This window comes from Prunus dulcis, chromosome 6 (assembly GCF_902201215.1).
Source record: "Prunus dulcis chromosome 6, ALMONDv2, whole genome shotgun sequence".
NCBI classification, from domain to species: domain Eukaryota; kingdom Viridiplantae; phylum Streptophyta; class Magnoliopsida; order Rosales; family Rosaceae; genus Prunus; species Prunus dulcis.
The window spans coordinates 22,306,727-22,323,203 of NC_047655.1; the positions used below are offsets into that span (position 1 = coordinate 22,306,727).

General features: G+C 36.2%; 2 protein-coding genes across 2 annotated transcripts; both read left to right on the forward strand.

Annotated features, from left to right (window-relative positions):
* The first annotated feature begins 1,128 nt into the window (after nucleotides 1-1,128).
* On the forward strand, nucleotides 1,129-3,105 carry LOC117631987 (UDP-glycosyltransferase 86A1-like). Its single transcript, XM_034365345.1, has 2 exons — nucleotides 1,129-1,760; nucleotides 1,970-3,105. Exons 1-2 carry the CDS (start codon nucleotides 1,235-1,237, stop codon nucleotides 2,914-2,916), a joined length of 1,473 nt encoding a protein of 490 aa, XP_034221236.1. The 5' UTR covers nucleotides 1,129-1,234; the 3' UTR covers nucleotides 2,917-3,105.
* Nucleotides 3,106-5,983: 2,878 nt separating this feature from the next.
* On the forward strand, nucleotides 5,984-11,060 carry LOC117630001 (cell division control protein 48 homolog D). The gene is made up of 9 exons (XM_034362696.1): nucleotides 5,984-6,272; nucleotides 6,400-6,565; nucleotides 7,146-7,374; nucleotides 7,971-8,737; nucleotides 8,829-9,050; nucleotides 9,153-9,224; nucleotides 9,326-9,607; nucleotides 10,054-10,413; nucleotides 10,530-11,060. Exons 1-9 carry the CDS (start codon nucleotides 6,244-6,246, stop codon nucleotides 10,821-10,823), a joined length of 2,421 nt encoding a protein of 806 aa, XP_034218587.1. The 5' UTR covers nucleotides 5,984-6,243; the 3' UTR covers nucleotides 10,824-11,060.
* The last annotated feature ends 5,417 nt before the right edge of the window (nucleotides 11,061-16,477 follow it).

The window sequence follows — 16,477 nt, forward strand, 5'->3', positions numbered from 1 at the left end:
ATTGAAACACAATTTCTTTTCAAGTTCATGTGGTTGTTTCCATCTTTCTAAAACTAAAGTGCGTGCTAGTATTGGCATCATAGAGTTGCTGGGTTGAAAGGCCACCACCGTCTCTTCAGGGAGTGTTGGAAGCGGATGGTCTTCCAGGACCACCAAACTATTAAACTAATGTTCTTATCTATATTTTGTACTAAGTTAGCCTCTCCACTTGCTTGCTTTGGCTGAGTGTGTGCTGGCTTAAGGAAGTTCCTTTTCCTCCCAAAAAAAAAAGTGACCGTGATGAGGAAGTCATATTCATGTCTTTTGTAATTTTCCAATCATCGGATTGGTTGGTAGGCGGTACAATCATGTCTTTGGTGGGAGAAAGACTTTAATGCAATGGGAATATCCTTTTTTGCTATTCCAGTCAATGACGCAATGATACTGAAATAACTTTTTCACATGTCATTGTGTTTTTGACCAAAAATAGCAAAACAGTGATATCTCCGATGCAAGTAAATTTTTTTGCTTTGGTGGGGTTTATTGGTGAAGTGACATGCCTTGAATTGCCGACCATCCCCACTAGAATCATCCATCCAATGAATTAAAAAGAGTTAATTAGTATAATTAGATCAAAGACGTCACACATCATACTTTGGCAATCTCATTGATGAAGTTAAGGGGTGATTCACTTTGTTTCAGAAGATTTCTATCTCTTATATTCCTAGATGTTGTAGCTCACAAACTTGCTGCTCATGCTATTAAATATTAGGATGTTGTAATATGGGATGAAGACGTCCTCCTTGGTTGGAATTTTCTGCACTGGATGAACCCCCTTGAATTTACTCAATGAAAATATTATCCTATTTTTCACCCCGAAAAAAAATTCATACTTTGGCCTAATAATTATGCAGTAAAACTATATATATAACTTTCCTTTTGTCTGGTTATATCATTGATGGGTCCTTCCTTATCATCACTGTGACTATTCTTAGGCATAGATAGTGACAATTCAAGCACATCACCTAAGCTGTATAGGGATCTAGTTGCTATATAGAGCTTGGCTAATCTTGATGCCTCATGCCCTGCTCTGAGCTCCAAAGTGTTTGGAAAAAATCCTTTTTCTTTCTTATTTTCTTTTCTTTTCTTTTCTTTTCTTTTTTCTTTGAACCTACTCCCAAGTTTGAGCTGCAGATATCTTGAACTTTTAGGTCATCTCTCTCTCTTTCTCTCGCTCTCTCACTCACACCCACAGATGGAAAACAATACTTCAAAACATCCTCACGTTGTCCTGTTTGCCTACCCTCTGCAAGGCCATGTAATCCCAGCCGTCCATCTTGCCATAAAGCTTGCATCAAAGGGCATCACAGTCACCTTTGTCAACACTGAAGCAGTTCACCACCAGACAGTCAAGTCCCACGCCATGGAAGATGATAATATTTTCAAGGGGGTTCTTCAATCTGGCCTAGACATACGTTATGTAACAATCAACGATGGCTTCCCGGTCGAATTCGATCGATCTCTCAACCACGACCAGTTTTGGGAGAGTGTTATACATGATTTCCCAGCTCAAGTTGATGAGCTTCTAGCAAAACTAGTCCTCTCCAACCCACCAGTCAAATGCTTGATATCAGATACTTTCTTTGAGTGGACAACAAACATAGCCAAAAAGTATAACCTAGTCACTGTCTCTTTCTGGACCGAACCAGCTCTGGTCTTCAACCTCTACTATCACCTAGACCTACTCAACAAAAATGGTCATGGTCATTTTACTTCTCATGGTAAGTATCCTTTTCTCCAAGTAACTTTCTCATACATAACTATCTCTTATATCCGACAATACAATAATACAAGCTAATCGTCACTATTAATATGGATCACTGATTACAATATTGTGATCCAGATTGATAGTGTATCAACATAACATATCAAATATCTAGCATGACAACAATATTTTGTATTCATGTATAGTTTGTGTGTGTAATATTAGCTAATCCTCGCCAAGACACGATCAATTACATACCGGGTGTACAGGCAATTGAACCAAAGGACTTGTCATCGTACCTTCAACCTAGTGATTACACTTCACCAATCCACCGGATCATAGTCAAGGCCTTTGAGAAAATTAAAACCGCAGATTTCATTCTTTGTAACACAGTCCAAGAGCTTGAATCTGAGACCATTTCAGCCTTGCAAGAAAAGCAACAAATATATTCAATTGGACCAATATTTCCCCCCGGGTTCACCAAGAGCCGTGTGGCCACAAGCCTGTGGTCCGAGTCAGATTGCATCCAATGGCTCAGCACTAGGCCACGTGGCTCAGTTTTGTACGTGTCATTTGGTAGCTATGCTCATGCTAGCAAAAGAGAGATCGAGGAAATAGCCAATGGGCTTTTGCTCAGCAAAGTTGGTTTTATTTGGGTACTTCGTCCTGATACAGTCAGCTCTGACGAACCCGAAATCCTACCCGTTGGATTTGAAGATGAGATAAAAGATCAAGAGCAAGGGTTGATTGTGCCATGGTGCTCTCAGATTGAGGTGATCTCACACCCTGCAATTGGAGGCTTCATAACACATTGTGGATGGAATTCAATATTGGAAAGCATATGGTGCAATCTTCCCTTGTTGTGTTTTCCTTTGTTGACTGACCAATTCACTAATAGGAAATTAGTGGTGGATGATTGGAGGGTTGGGCTTAATCTTTGTGACCAAAAACCAATCACAAAGGAGGAAGTGGCAGAGAAGATCAGCCGTTTGATGAGTGGAAAATCAGGTGATGAATTGAGGAGGAATGTCAAGGAGGTCAGAAAAGCATTGGAGGGTGCATTGGCTATTGGTGGGTCATCATTCAGAAATCTTGATCAGTTCATAGATGGTGTGAAGGCTAAAGTCCAAGAGAAAACTGGGTTTGGCTTCAACAACACTGAAGTTTCCTAGTTTTTCAAAAATTCCAAATACTATATTTTGCCGATTGGATTTGATATAAATAAAAAAATTTGTAAGAACATGGTCTCTAGGTTTTTGTGAAGAAAGTAGTTTTGGTTTGTTTTATCGATAAATTGTGCCTCTTACGTAAACTGTTTGTCCATCCCATCCCATGAATGGAAAGATTGCACTCGGTGTGTCGCTTTGCGGTTGCCTTCCGTCACATTTCCGTTTTAATATTGAATTGATTTTTGAGTTGTGTTAGAATCAATCCCTCACGCACGCATGAAATATTTTTAATATTTATTATAAGTGGGGTAACATTTGGTCGTATTAGGCTACTATGGGTGAGGAGGTGAGGAAGTCCAACACAACCCCTTGAATAAATAAATATTCTCACCATTCAATTGGAATTTTAAAAGATTATTTTGAGATAAATAATTAAGATTTTTAAATAATTTAAACAATTTAAACAAATTTTATGATATTTCATTAAAACTATTATGATTTTTAAATAAGGATGTTGAAATTTAATAGTATTCAATTAAGACTTTAAGTAAGTAACAAAAAGTTTTATGTTATTCAAAAATTTGCTAATTTCGACGGATTTCTTTAAATATGAGATTGTGTGAGATTTTTTAGTAAAAGGTATGAATACCAAGCCCTATCTCAAATCCCGCCATAACCCATCGGATTTTTCATGTGGGATTTTTTTTTTTTTTTTTTTTTTCTCTCTCTCTACCTGCTGAAGAAGATGAACAACAAAGCAAGCAGCAAGCCCAAGCCGAGCTTTTCCCAGACACCCACCAACTTCATATGCTAATAACAACGGGGAATTGTAAACTCCTTGGCGCCAAGCCAAAGCACATGTTCCCCGCCAAGAAACCCAAAAAACCCAATATTCCAACGTAAATCAGAAACAGAAAAGAGAAAGTAGACATTTGACCTGAAAATCTGGCATGGTAGGTGTTTGTGATTATGTCCCAATGACCCAGGTTCCTTGTATTTTGAATAGTGCTTCCTTTTTGGTTGTGTTCGATCAAGATTCATGAAAAGAGAGCAAATGTATTTTTGGAATGTAATTAATAGGTGCATTCTTTGCTCTGTGTCTAGTAGAGCAAGCAACATAGAAAACTATTCCAGTTAGCTTTACTACTAGTGAACCTGCAGGCTGCAGCTACCTAGTTTGCTTTGTATATATCTTATGTATGCTCAACCGATTTCAAGGCAAGTTATTTTTTCTCATTATTTGACGATGTCTTGATGCTGCGTGTTATTGTTCAAATCAAATGGTAATTGTATGGGGTTTGGAGGAAGGAATGAAAAACAGAAAACACAATGACTAGGAAAAGGGTGATGATAAATTTAAAAAAAATATGAATAATGAATGGTTTCTTGATATACAACTTGGCTAGATGGTTTGCAGTTAGCCAACTTGGTTAGTATGTCGTCCTATTAGTCAAATATATGAGGGTGCATGTGATGTTATTGTTGACCTTTCTACACATACCAATAAGGCTTCAAACCTATCTTCCTTCTCAAATGCAAGTTTTTTTGTAAAAGAAAATGAAACTAACGAAATAAACAACTGCTTGCACTTGCACATGAGATCTGCACTGGACTAGGCGGAGGATGTTTATTTTGAGTAATCTGATTCCGATTCTGAAGGGACCTGGGCTAGATAGCAAAAATTGAATACACCCCATAAGTTACCAACTATTTATTACTCTCTTTAAGCCGTATTTGGGATTATGCAAATTCCAGCATTTACTTTCTTAAACAAGGGTTAGAGGATTGAACTTGATCCATCTTCTTAAATGACGGATAATTGAGGGTTTCATTTGGATTAATCGCTAATACGAATTCAATGTTTTATTGATATTAAAATGGATTTGGTAATTAGTAAGATTACTTTTACAATTTTAGAATCGATTTCAATCGGTTGGGTTGATATAAATTGAATCAAATTGTAGTTGTTAGTCAAAGGGCTGTGATTGTTATTTAAGTAAATTTAGGTTTTAGCCACAAAAAAACTTTTACTTTTGGAAAAAGCCAAAGTTTTTTCAAAAAAGACATAAAAACCTCTCAACTTTCAAATCAAAGACATGCAAATGTAAATGATTTCTTAGGAAATTCAAAAATAAATAAGGGCAATTTTGTCCATTTTAGCTTCTTTTAAAAAATTTCTCTCTTTTTTGGGTTTTTTCAAAGTCTCCCTTGTATTTAATACAAGAAGATGATGAGAAGTTGGTCATATTTACGAGGTGTCGTCAGCACCTGGGTCACTGATCGGCCTGTCGTTTCCGATGTGAAACCAAAAAGCCCAATAACTTCACCGCCAAAATACAATCCAGAAAAACCCAATAGCCAACCAGCCTGTAATTCTAGAAGAAAAAAGAAGACAAATAGTATGAGCCCAATTTGGTTGGACTAAGGTTTTGTTTTGTCGGAGTCCACCTTAAGACTCAGATGAAAACAAGAACTTGGAATAGAAGATTCTAGAAATTTTAAAAATATGCCCATTAATTTTTAAGTATTAAGATTTATTAGTTATCTTTAAGGTAATGAATGACTAATCCAAAAAAGAGAATAATTAGAGTTTCTCTCTATATCCTCTTGATTGATTTCTCCTCATCCACATGTATTTTTGTCCTCTAATTATGTTGTGGGTATTCATGGTAAAATACTTATATTTATTCTTGTTGTATTTTAATTTTTCATATAAACAAAAAACAAAAAAAACCAATTATGTTAACACATATATGTGTGTGCTCCTCGTGCTGTATCCGAATTTGAGCTCCTCCTCAATATTAGAGTAGTTAGAATATCATTTTGTAAAAACAAAAACTATTCGAAAAACCCCTTCATATTGTATAATGATTTATGATATGCAAATGCATATAGAACTTCTCTATAGAGAATTGCCTATCCCTTTTTTGAAAATCCATTTTTATTATTGACCTTGCAATTAAATATTGCAAAAGAAATAAATTCCTAGCAAAAAAAATTAAAGGGAAACGAAAATATTTGTAGGTATACAAAAAGAAATAGAATTTCCATTCCAAAAATAACAATGAGAGAAAAAAAGAAAGAAAGTAGAAGCCAGAGTTTGAATAATATTCCTGAACTAAAAAGGAAGTAAACCAAAACCAAAACATTTCTTTCCTAACAAGAAAAGGAGTTACCTTCGCTTATAAATATCCCAACCCCCCATCTCTCACCAAATTGCTTTTAGCTACTCTTCCGCTCTCTCTCTCGTCGAACTCTTCAATCGACAAAACAATCTCAGACTCTCTCTCTCTCTTCGTCTACTTGGGTCTTCTCTGCTCCATCTTCACGATGACTGACAAGGCTGAATCTTCAGACTCGTAAGTACCCAGATCCCTGTTTAATTCAACTGGGTTCTACTCTGTGCTTCGATTGAATTTAAGTTATTTTCTTTTGGGATTTTCTGGGTTTTTATGCGATTATGCTTTTCTTGTTTGTTTGTTGCAGTAAGGGAACGAAAAGGGACTTCAGCACGGCGATCCTTGAGCGCAAGAAGGCTGCGAATCGGCTTGTTGTGGATGATGCTATCAACGATGACAACTCGGTCGTCGCGCTCCATCCAGATACCATGGAGAAGCTCCAGCTCTTTCGTGGTGACACAATCTTGATCAAGGTTCGATTTTTACATCATGTTATATATAGGCGAAAGATGAAATGTTGATAGAATTTTGCTTACAAGGGTTTTCTAGTTAGGGCTAATAGGAATTACGGTTTTGGGTAGTGAGAGAATGCTGTAAATGTATCTGGGTTGGCAGGTTTTCTGTATTTTATTTGGGATCTGGGAACTGGGTCTGTTCTGGTGTCTGAAGTGTTGGGATTCATGTATCGAAATTCCGGGTTTAGATGGTTACTCCTTACTTTTCTACTGATATAGAACTCTACTATTAAAAACAATTTTATTGTATTTATTTACATGTTGGAATTGGCTTTTTCACAAGGTTCCAAAATTAGGCATTTAGAGAAGGGGTGTTGTGATTTAATATGGATGCCTGTCTTTCCATCCTCTTCTTTTGAAACTGTTCATGCGATGTTGTGGTTTGGTTGGCTTAGTATTGTCATTGGCTGTTCAGGTCTTGGGCTTTGGTATTAATAGCATGAACTCTCCCTAAACTTTATTGTTCTGCATGTGCTTGGGATTATAAAGATAAACGGCAACTAACTTTTCGTGTTTATATATTTTTATTGGTGTTTAGGGAAAGAAAAGGAAGGATACAATCTGCATTGCCCTGGCTGATGATACATGTGAGGAACCAAAGATAAGGATGAACAAGGTTGTCAGGAGCAACCTAAGGGTTAGGCTGGGGGATGTTGTTTCCGTTCACCAATGTGCTGATGTCAAGTATGGAAAGCGTGTCCACATTCTTCCTGTGGATGACACTATTGAAGGGGTCACTGGAAATCTGTTTGATGCATACTTGAAACGTGAGTTTCTAACCCTTGTTATTCTCAGGTGCAACTGGAGCTAAAATTTGTAGCACATCATGAATTTAAAAAAAGTTTGCTTTTGTTTGAAACTCTATCTTTCCTAGTAAGCTATGTCAATATCAACATCAATTGCAACCCCAACTCTCGAAAGTTTCTGTTCAGCAATATCTGTATGCACAGGGTACTTATAATTGCACAAATGGAGAGAGTGTTTGATCATATTATTACTTCATAGATGCTTGCATGCTGAGAAATTTGATGTTTTTCCTTTAAAGAGTTGAATCAATTGATAGTGTCCAAGTTGAAGAGAATGTTACAACTCGTAATTTAATTGGCGGGGTTCAGATTTAAAGAGTATATGATTAGGGGAAAATGGTTTAGCAATATATCCTTGTTGTGTCACACCTACTGTATATGGAGATTCAGTATATTGTCACCATTGATTTTGGATTTATATTTGATTATAAGTTTCTGTTTAAAATATATTTTAGCTATTACTGATAGTTATGAGAACTAAAATGGTTTTACCAATAAGTTCTTGTTTAATTCTTTGCAGCATGCATTTTTACCAAATCTCTTGTCTACTTTTGCAGCTTATTTCCTGGAGGCCTACCGTCCAGTGAGGAAGGGTGATCTCTTCCTTGTGAGAGGAGGAATGAGGAGTGTAGAATTTAAGGTTATTGAAACTGACCCTCCTGAGTACTGTGTGGTCGCTCCCGACACTGAAATCTTCTGTGAGGGGGAGCCTGTGAAAAGGGAGGATGAGGAGAGATTAAATGAGGTTGGCTATGATGATGTTGGTGGAGTTAGGAAACAGATGGCTCAGATTCGTGAATTAGTGGAGCTGCCACTGAGGCATCCTCAACTATTTAAATCGATTGGTGTGAAGCCACCAAAGGGTATTCTGCTGTATGGACCTCCTGGATCGGGTAAGACTCTAATTGCCCGAGCTGTGGCTAATGAAACTGGGGCATTCTTTTTCTGCATCAATGGACCTGAAATCATGTCAAAATTGGCTGGGGAGAGTGAAAGCAATCTCAGGAAAGCTTTTGAGGAAGCAGAGAAGAATGCACCATCAATTATCTTTATTGATGAAATTGATTCAATTGCTCCCAAGAGAGAGAAGACACATGGAGAAGTTGAGAGGAGGATTGTTTCCCAGCTCTTGACGCTCATGGATGGACTAAAGTCTCGTGCACATGTAATTGTTATGGGGGCTACAAATCGGCCAAACAGTATTGATCCAGCTCTCAGAAGGTTTGGAAGATTTGATAGGGAAATAGATATTGGTGTACCAGATGAAGTTGGGCGCCTCGAGGTTGTCCGTATTCATACAAAGAACATGAAGCTTGCTGAAGATGTAATGTCAAATACAATCTTTTTCTTTTTCAACCTTTTTTTCCCATATTTCAGAAAGTTCTTACATAATGTTTTGGACTTTTATTGCACAGGTTGATTTGGAAAAGATAGCTAAGGACACACACGGTTATGTTGGTGCTGATCTAGCTGCTTTGTGTACTGAGGCTGCTCTTCAATGCATCAGAGAGAAGATGGATGTGATTGACTTAGAAGATGAGGAAATAGATGCTGAGATTCTGAATTCAATGGCAGTGACAAATGAGCACTTCAAGACTGCTCTTGGCACAAGCAACCCATCTGCTCTTCGTGAAACAGTAAGTATTTACATTTTGTTTCAAGTGACAGTCTTGTTTTGATTATTAGACGCCTTGTGTGCATTGGAGGAAACTCATAATTTCATGTTTTTGATTGGCCAGGTTGTTGAAGTGCCCAATGTTAGCTGGGAAGATATTGGAGGTCTTGACAATGTTAAGCGAGAACTTCAAGAGGTAATTGAGTTTACTACAATGGGTTGATCTTACAAAACTTCATTTATCTCATTTTTCTTTGTTACTTATAATATCTATTCCTGTATTATCTTGTCATGCAGACTGTTCAGTATCCTGTTGAGCATCCTGAGAAATTTGAGAAATTTGGAATGTCACCTTCAAAGGGAGTTCTTTTCTATGGTCCTCCTGGATGTGGTAAAACTCTTCTCGCCAAAGCTATTGCCAATGAGTGTCAAGCAAACTTCATCAGTGTCAAGGGACCTGAATTGCTAACTATGTGGTTTGGAGAGAGTGAGGCCAATGTGAGGGAAATTTTCGACAAGGCCCGTGGGTCTGCTCCATGTGTCCTGTTCTTTGATGAACTCGATTCCATTGCTACTCAGGTTTGAACCATTCTTTATGTAAAATCATTTCTTGTTACTGATGCCTGGTTACTAATTTGCATATCGCAATTAACAATAAGTTTTATTTGGAAATATAAAAAAGGTTTGCACCTTAATTTAACAATGACTAAATAGGAGAAAACTTAGCATTCTGTTACAGAAATAACAGTAGGTTTAATTTGGAAAAAGAAAAAAGCTTTGCACCATAATTTAGCAATGAGTAAATAGGAAAAAACTTGGCCTTCTTTGGCAGAAACTTGAAATGTTAGTTCTGTTTCATAGATTATCTGGACTTCTAATTTTTACTGTGGGGCTCTGCAACTATTGGCACAGCCTCAGCAGAAAAGCTCTGTGACAAAATAATTTCTGCAGTATTTTCCTTTGGGCCCTCATCTGATGTGTTTATCCATCTATGTGCTTATTACTTTCATTTCTACAACTTGCAGAGAGGTAGTAGCGTAGGTGATGCTGGGGGTGCAGCTGACAGGGTTTTGAACCAACTCCTTACAGAAATGGACGGAATGACTGCTAAGAAAACTGTTTTCATTATTGGGGCTACCAACAGACCTGACATTATAGACCCTGCACTTCTACGTCCAGGACGTCTGGATCAGTTAATTTACATCCCTCTCCCTGATGAGGAATCTCGCTTTCAAATATTCAAATCATGCTTGAGGAAATCTCCAGTTTCCAAAGATGTGGACATCAGAGCACTTGCCAAGTACACCCAAGGATTCAGTGGTGCTGATATAACTGAAATATGCCAGCGTGCTTGCAAATATGCCATTAGAGAGAATATTGAGAAGGTATGATATTGCAGTGTTCATAGATACTTGGATCAACTTTTTGTCACTTTGGAGGAATGTAAAGACTTCTTTCTCTGGATCCATTTCTGAATAATCATTGTTTTCTAATCTTGCAGGATATCGAGAGGGAGAGGAGGAGAAGCGAGAATCCTGAGGCGATGGAGGAGGATGTTGATGACGAAGTAGCAGAGATCAGGGCAGCTCATTTTGAGGAGTCGATGAAGTATGCTCGTAGGAGTGTTAGTGACGCTGATATCCGCAAATACCAGGCATTTGCGCAGACATTGCAGCAGTCAAGAGGGTTTGGAACCGAGTTCAGGTTCGCAGACAATCCTTCTGGCGCAGCCGCTGGATCCGACCCTTTTGCAACTGTTGCTGCCGGGGCTGATGAAGATGACCTTTACAACTAGGATAGTCTCTCATTACGCGTCTTTTTAATATTTGAATTTCAACTTTGCATTTTGTATTCCATTGATGATGTGGTAGAACCGTGAAAGTGCCCATTTAATCACATTATTGTATCCAGAAAGTCCTCGGGGTTTCCAGCCATTGGGTGACCCCTGGATACTACGAAGTTTAAAACTGTGTTAATTATTTTCTTTTCAGATTATAATGGATAATTAAAAAACACAGCAGGTTTTACTTCAGGTGTTGTGAACGGTGTTTGATGTTATATGCTAATTTTTCACCTTGAGTTTTACTTTTATATTTTAATCCCTATTGTTACTTTTATATTTTAATCCCTTCCCTGTTCGATTTTTATGCCTGATTGTGAGAAGTCTTTGCAAGTTTTTCCTTTTTCTCGGTTATTATGAATTCAGAGTAGAATAGGAGAAATTGGATAAGAACTTCGGTAAAAGATGAAGTAGCTGATTTTGGAAGAGATCTCTACCAAAGAAGAATCCTGCTATTGGATTTGGAATCATCAATAATTTTTAACTTACAAAACCACCATTAGTTGAAGTAGGTACCACCAATTTCCTTTTGTTTTAAAACAAAAACAAAAACGAACTAGAAGATTATGCTACACAAACAGAGAAATTCTTCTTCCTCTCAAATCTCACACTCTTGTTCTCTTAACAAATGCATGCAGCAGCATACTCAAACCTGAGATTAACTTGACATCTTAAAACTGACCAGCTCCTCCTTGAAAGGTGGGTTTGACATGGCAAAATTGACAAACTTGTAACAGATAAAAAAAACTGCATTAGTTATAAAAATGAGCCCCTCTTCGATTTTACGTAGCCAAACTTTTTCCTTGATTCTAAGGATACATGCATACTCGCCCTGCTTTTTCTGTCTGGCAAAATGTGCGTAGTATGAGTTCAAATATTAGATTTCACCCGTTAATAATAATAATATCCACTTGGCTCTAATATCGTATTGAATTCTCTCTCTCTCTCTCTCTCTCTCTCTCTCTTGTTTTATAGCATTTGGAAACTGAGCACAATATGGATTTAAACATATCCACAACTGTATATACTCGTTTGAAATCCTGATCGAATGAACTTTTAAAAAGGGAGCTGATTTCCTCACTCTCCTTTTCTTCACTTACACTCCCTTTTGCTTTTTAATATTTTTTTAATTAATTTTGTTGTTTCTCTTTCCTATTCTATCCTTACCCTACATTAATTTCTTTTTTACTTCACTTTTATATTATTTCTTTTTCTTTATACTTAATTTTCCAACTTACACTCCATTTTTAGTATTAAAGGGGGAAAAAAATTCTTACTCGATTAAAGGGAAAAAAAAACTTAATTTCTTACTTGATTAAAGGAAAATAAAATAAAAATTGATTTCTTACTCGATTAAAGGGAAAAAAACTTAATTTCTTACTCGATTAAATACAAAAAATATTGAAAATGGAGTGCAAGTTAGAAAATTAAGTATAAAGAAAAATAAGTAATATAAAAGTGAAGTAAAAAGAAATTAATGTAGGGTAAGGGTAGAATAGGAAAGAGAAAGAAAAAAATTGATTAAAAAATATTTAAAAGTAAAAGAGAGTGTAAGTGGAGAAAAGGAAAGTGAGAAAATCATCTCTCTTTAAAAATCCATTTAAACCTCAATAAAATATCAAGAGCAGGACAAGCATAGCAGATTAAGTTGACTTAGAGCACTTCCACCATTGCAGTTTGGCTCGAGCAGAGGGGGCCCAAGCCCCATATCGCGCTTCCAATGAGCTTCAACAGTCCGAGCAGGAGGTGGATCCCAGCAAATCGGGCAAGTTCAAAGGCAGAACGAGCCCGAGCTCGTGCCTTGGGGTTGCTGACATCAGCAACGAAATTTAAAAAAAAAAGAATTTACCAACCATATTCTTCACTTCCCACACTAAAACTCTATACAAATTCTTCTTCTCATATCTCATGTGAATAGTGGTTGCCCTTGAATTGCCATGACAATGATTGAAAACATAACAAGTCTTTTACAAGAGCTGTTACTATTTACGTGAATAGTAACAGAGATTGCCTTATCTTTATCTTTTGTTATGTCAAATGAATGAAGTGTTCTTAGGAATGCTGGCCAATGGGAGTCAGGCCGATTAATTGTCCTTAATAAAGCAGGCATAAAACAAAGAAGAAAAGGTGGAGAGAGAGAGAGAGAGAGTAGTGATTAGACCATGCATGGGGAAACAATAAATTAGTGGCACTGGCTCCTCAGTCCTCATTTGTAATGTCATTGTGTCACGATCCATTGTTTTCTTCACTTTTTAGCTCTCTTTCTTTCTTGTCTTCGCCTTTTACAAGCTAAAAAGCACCCCTCCCCTTTAAAATCGTACACATAATTATTTGATTTGAATTTTTTTGTAAAATTTAGAACTTTACACGTCTCTTTTAAACTTGGTTGTTTCAATGTCTTTAAAAAAATTATTATAAAGGGAATCTAGATCTTATCTTTCATGTGACAAGTGCAAAACTTTTCTGAAACAACCCCAAAAAATTTCTGATATATATGACAGGAACATGGTTAGTTGGCAATCCTCTCATACTTTAGATGGTATAAAAAAAACATCAAATCATATCATATACCATTCATAATAATGGTGTGAGAGAAGAAGCAACACCCCATCTTCGACCTAGCTAGATCGCAATTATGTCTCTTGACAAGCCCTTCTACCCCCACCACATTTCTCATCTTGCTTCATTTTTTCCTCCCATCTTCGTAAGGGTTGCCCTACACCCCTGCACCCTACACAAAAGGGTCATATACCCTAACGTTATGTGACTCGGCCAACACTTCACTCACCTAAATTCAGACACATATGTTTCATCTCTTATGCCAGATTCCTAAATTCAAACATCTTAGATTCGAAACTCTCCCAACGTAAAAACAACTGAGTGTTAAGAAAATTGTCTGAGTTTTTTTATTTTAAAAAAGAATAAAATTTTGAGATGGGCATAGATGGAAACTTCAAACTTGGTGATCCGTGATAGCTATTTGGTAGTTGATAGAATTTGGCAAGAAAATGAAGCATGGGACAACTGAAATGGTTGGAGAAGATAACCTAAAAAGGGGTAAAGAGTAGTAGGGTTCTTCTTCACTGGCTGGCTGCGTGCTCCAGCTCTTCAGTACTTTTTGTTTACAACTTTACACACACGTGCGGCTCCACGTGGTAGGTTGTGGATGGTTGTTGCACGTCAAATATTGTGGCTTTTGCCAGATGTAAACTCTGTAACATCAAATTTTCAACCATGTCAGGAATGCACGTGCAATTAGCCCCCAACCAGGCCCCACACGTAAGCATTTTGTTCTTGACTTTTACATGTACATCTTTATGTTTTGTCATTCCACCAGCCTAATGTGAAGAGACATGGTCTTTTGTTGTCTGAATGATATTTTGATCTCTTATGTGTATGTAATACTATGTATATATATATATATATATATGTAAAGTGTCATTTTTGATTACAAACTAATTACAATTTGACACGTATTGACTTGTTAAAGAGAATCACTCATTGAAAGAAAAAAAAAAGGAGAAATTAAACGAGCATAATCAATTGTAAATAAATACAATAAAGAATGATTTCTCACATCTTAAGAGCTAAATAGGAATACTTAAAAATATAATTTGATGTACGCACATAGGGTTTTGTGAACTAACTAATTTGCGATACCCCGCTGTCTCTTATCAATATCTATATTTATAGAGAATTAAAGACAAAATTTTCTTGAATTTTAAAAAGAATTCTAAAAGCCTTGAAGTTTTAAGTTAGTAAGAAAATGTGATGACAACTTCATGTGCAAAAACTTTGAAACCAAACCCACAAGCTATATTCCCAGCAAACTTGAGCATCGAAGTATTCACATATATTAAATAAATCATAGCGACACATTTACAATCACAAAATGTGATTTCGAGTTAAAAAAAAAAAGTGATGAAATATGTGTTTTATAAATAAATAAAAACCTTATGTAATATATATATATATATATATATATATATATTTTAAACCAACTAGATGGTCGATTATATGTGAAAGGAAATGTCCCTATCTAAATTCAAACTCCAAAGCATTGATTTGATTGAACTAAGGTCTTGTTTGGTTCATGGAATGAATTTGAGGGGAAATCATTTCTTATGTCATTTTCCAATGAATGGGAATAGAAGATTCCTTTCCCACGTTTGGTAATGCTAGAAAAGTAACCGGAAAATATCATTTTATTTAATTTCCCATGTTTGTTTTGAGTAGGAATGGAAAATAAAGTTTGTATAAATTTTCAATTATACCCATATTAAATCAAATAAAAAAAGAATGAATTTAATGATATATTGTAATTCTAAATTGGTATGGGAGATAAATGGTCATAAAAAATATGTATTTAATGTTAGCTCATTTTTCCAAACTTTCCCATGATGAGGGAAAACAAAACTCAAGTTGGTAGGATGGCTTCACTTTCTCCATACTTTCCCATGAGCTAGACAATAATTTCTCATATCTAGACTTACTAAACATGAAAAAATAATTAATTTTTCATTCTCAAATCTCATTTTCTATTAACCAAACGAGACCTAAGTATGTGAATAGACGGTAAAAACATTATGCCGGGCGAAGTTAGGTCGGTGAAGAAGACAGCGGCAGTAATTTACCAATAATCTGAAGGTCAAAATTGGGTGGGACCCATCCAAACGTACCTAAAGGGGCAAGAGAGGCCCGCACGAGGGGGTGGGGTGGGAGGGGTACTTTTCAGCCACAGGGGATCGTACCTCCTCCCTCCTATCTCACTTTGCTATCAATGATTCTCGCTGTCTGCTGTGCTGACCTACGTCGTGGGCCCCGGCTCTACATCCATCGCCATCGGCCCATACACTCTCTTTATAATATTCACAAATAATAATAATTATTATTTTTTTCATATATTTTTATTTTCACTTCTTAATTCTTATGTTACTTTTCTTTTTAATGTGAATCAAATGCGTGATGAGATGATTTATGAGATCAATCCATAGGGTAGTCAAAGTGAGGTTCATTCATCTTTGAAAATGACTGTATCTATGAGTGTCTCAAGTTCAAGGGCAAATTCATGAATTTTTCAAGAAGTTGGCTAATTAATAACTAGGAATTTATAACTAGGAATTTTTGGGCTAATTAATATTATATGGTAGGATTATATAATTTTTTTATAGAAAAAATGGTAGGATTTCAGTGGGTAGAAGAAAATAAAATCTAATTTGGGTGGCTAGAATAGATTGAATTATAAAAGATAATTGAGTTAATATTTAATTGTAGTGGATTTTGTTGCACAATAAAGACTAAAGTACAAAACCAGCAACGGACTAAAGCTCAGTTAAGCCCTTTCGTAGGTCCGCCTTGCCCAAATTTGACTATAAGACAGTCACATGTAGAAAAAATAACAAATTTTCATTTTACCTTAATGTTACCTTAGCACAAGGAATTCTTAATTTTTTCGACAAAAAAAGAAGATGGAATTCTTAATTCTAAATAATGCTTTTGGGATGCGCATATTATGATATTATTATTATATTATAACATTATATGGTAGCTTACCAAAAAGTCTAAAATGATATGTTATATGTTAGTATAAAGGGTACTTTGATCATTAT

Coding starts and splice junctions, on each gene's coding strand:
- LOC117630001 (XM_034362696.1), top strand. CDS start 6,244: ATGACTGACAAGGCTGAATCTTCAGACTC. Junction 6,566..7,145: donor GTGACACAATCTTGATCAAG/GTTCGATTTTTA, acceptor ATTGGTGTTTAG/GGAAAGAAAAGGAAGGATAC. Junction 8,738..8,828: donor ACATGAAGCTTGCTGAAGAT/GTAATGTCAAAT, acceptor TTTATTGCACAG/GTTGATTTGGAAAAGATAGC.
- LOC117631987 (XM_034365345.1), top strand. CDS start 1,235: ATGGAAAACAATACTTCAAAACATCCTCACGTTGTCCTGTTTGCCTAC. Junction 1,761..1,969: donor TGGTCATTTTACTTCTCATG/GTAAGTATCCTT, acceptor GTGTAATATTAG/CTAATCCTCGCCAAGACACG.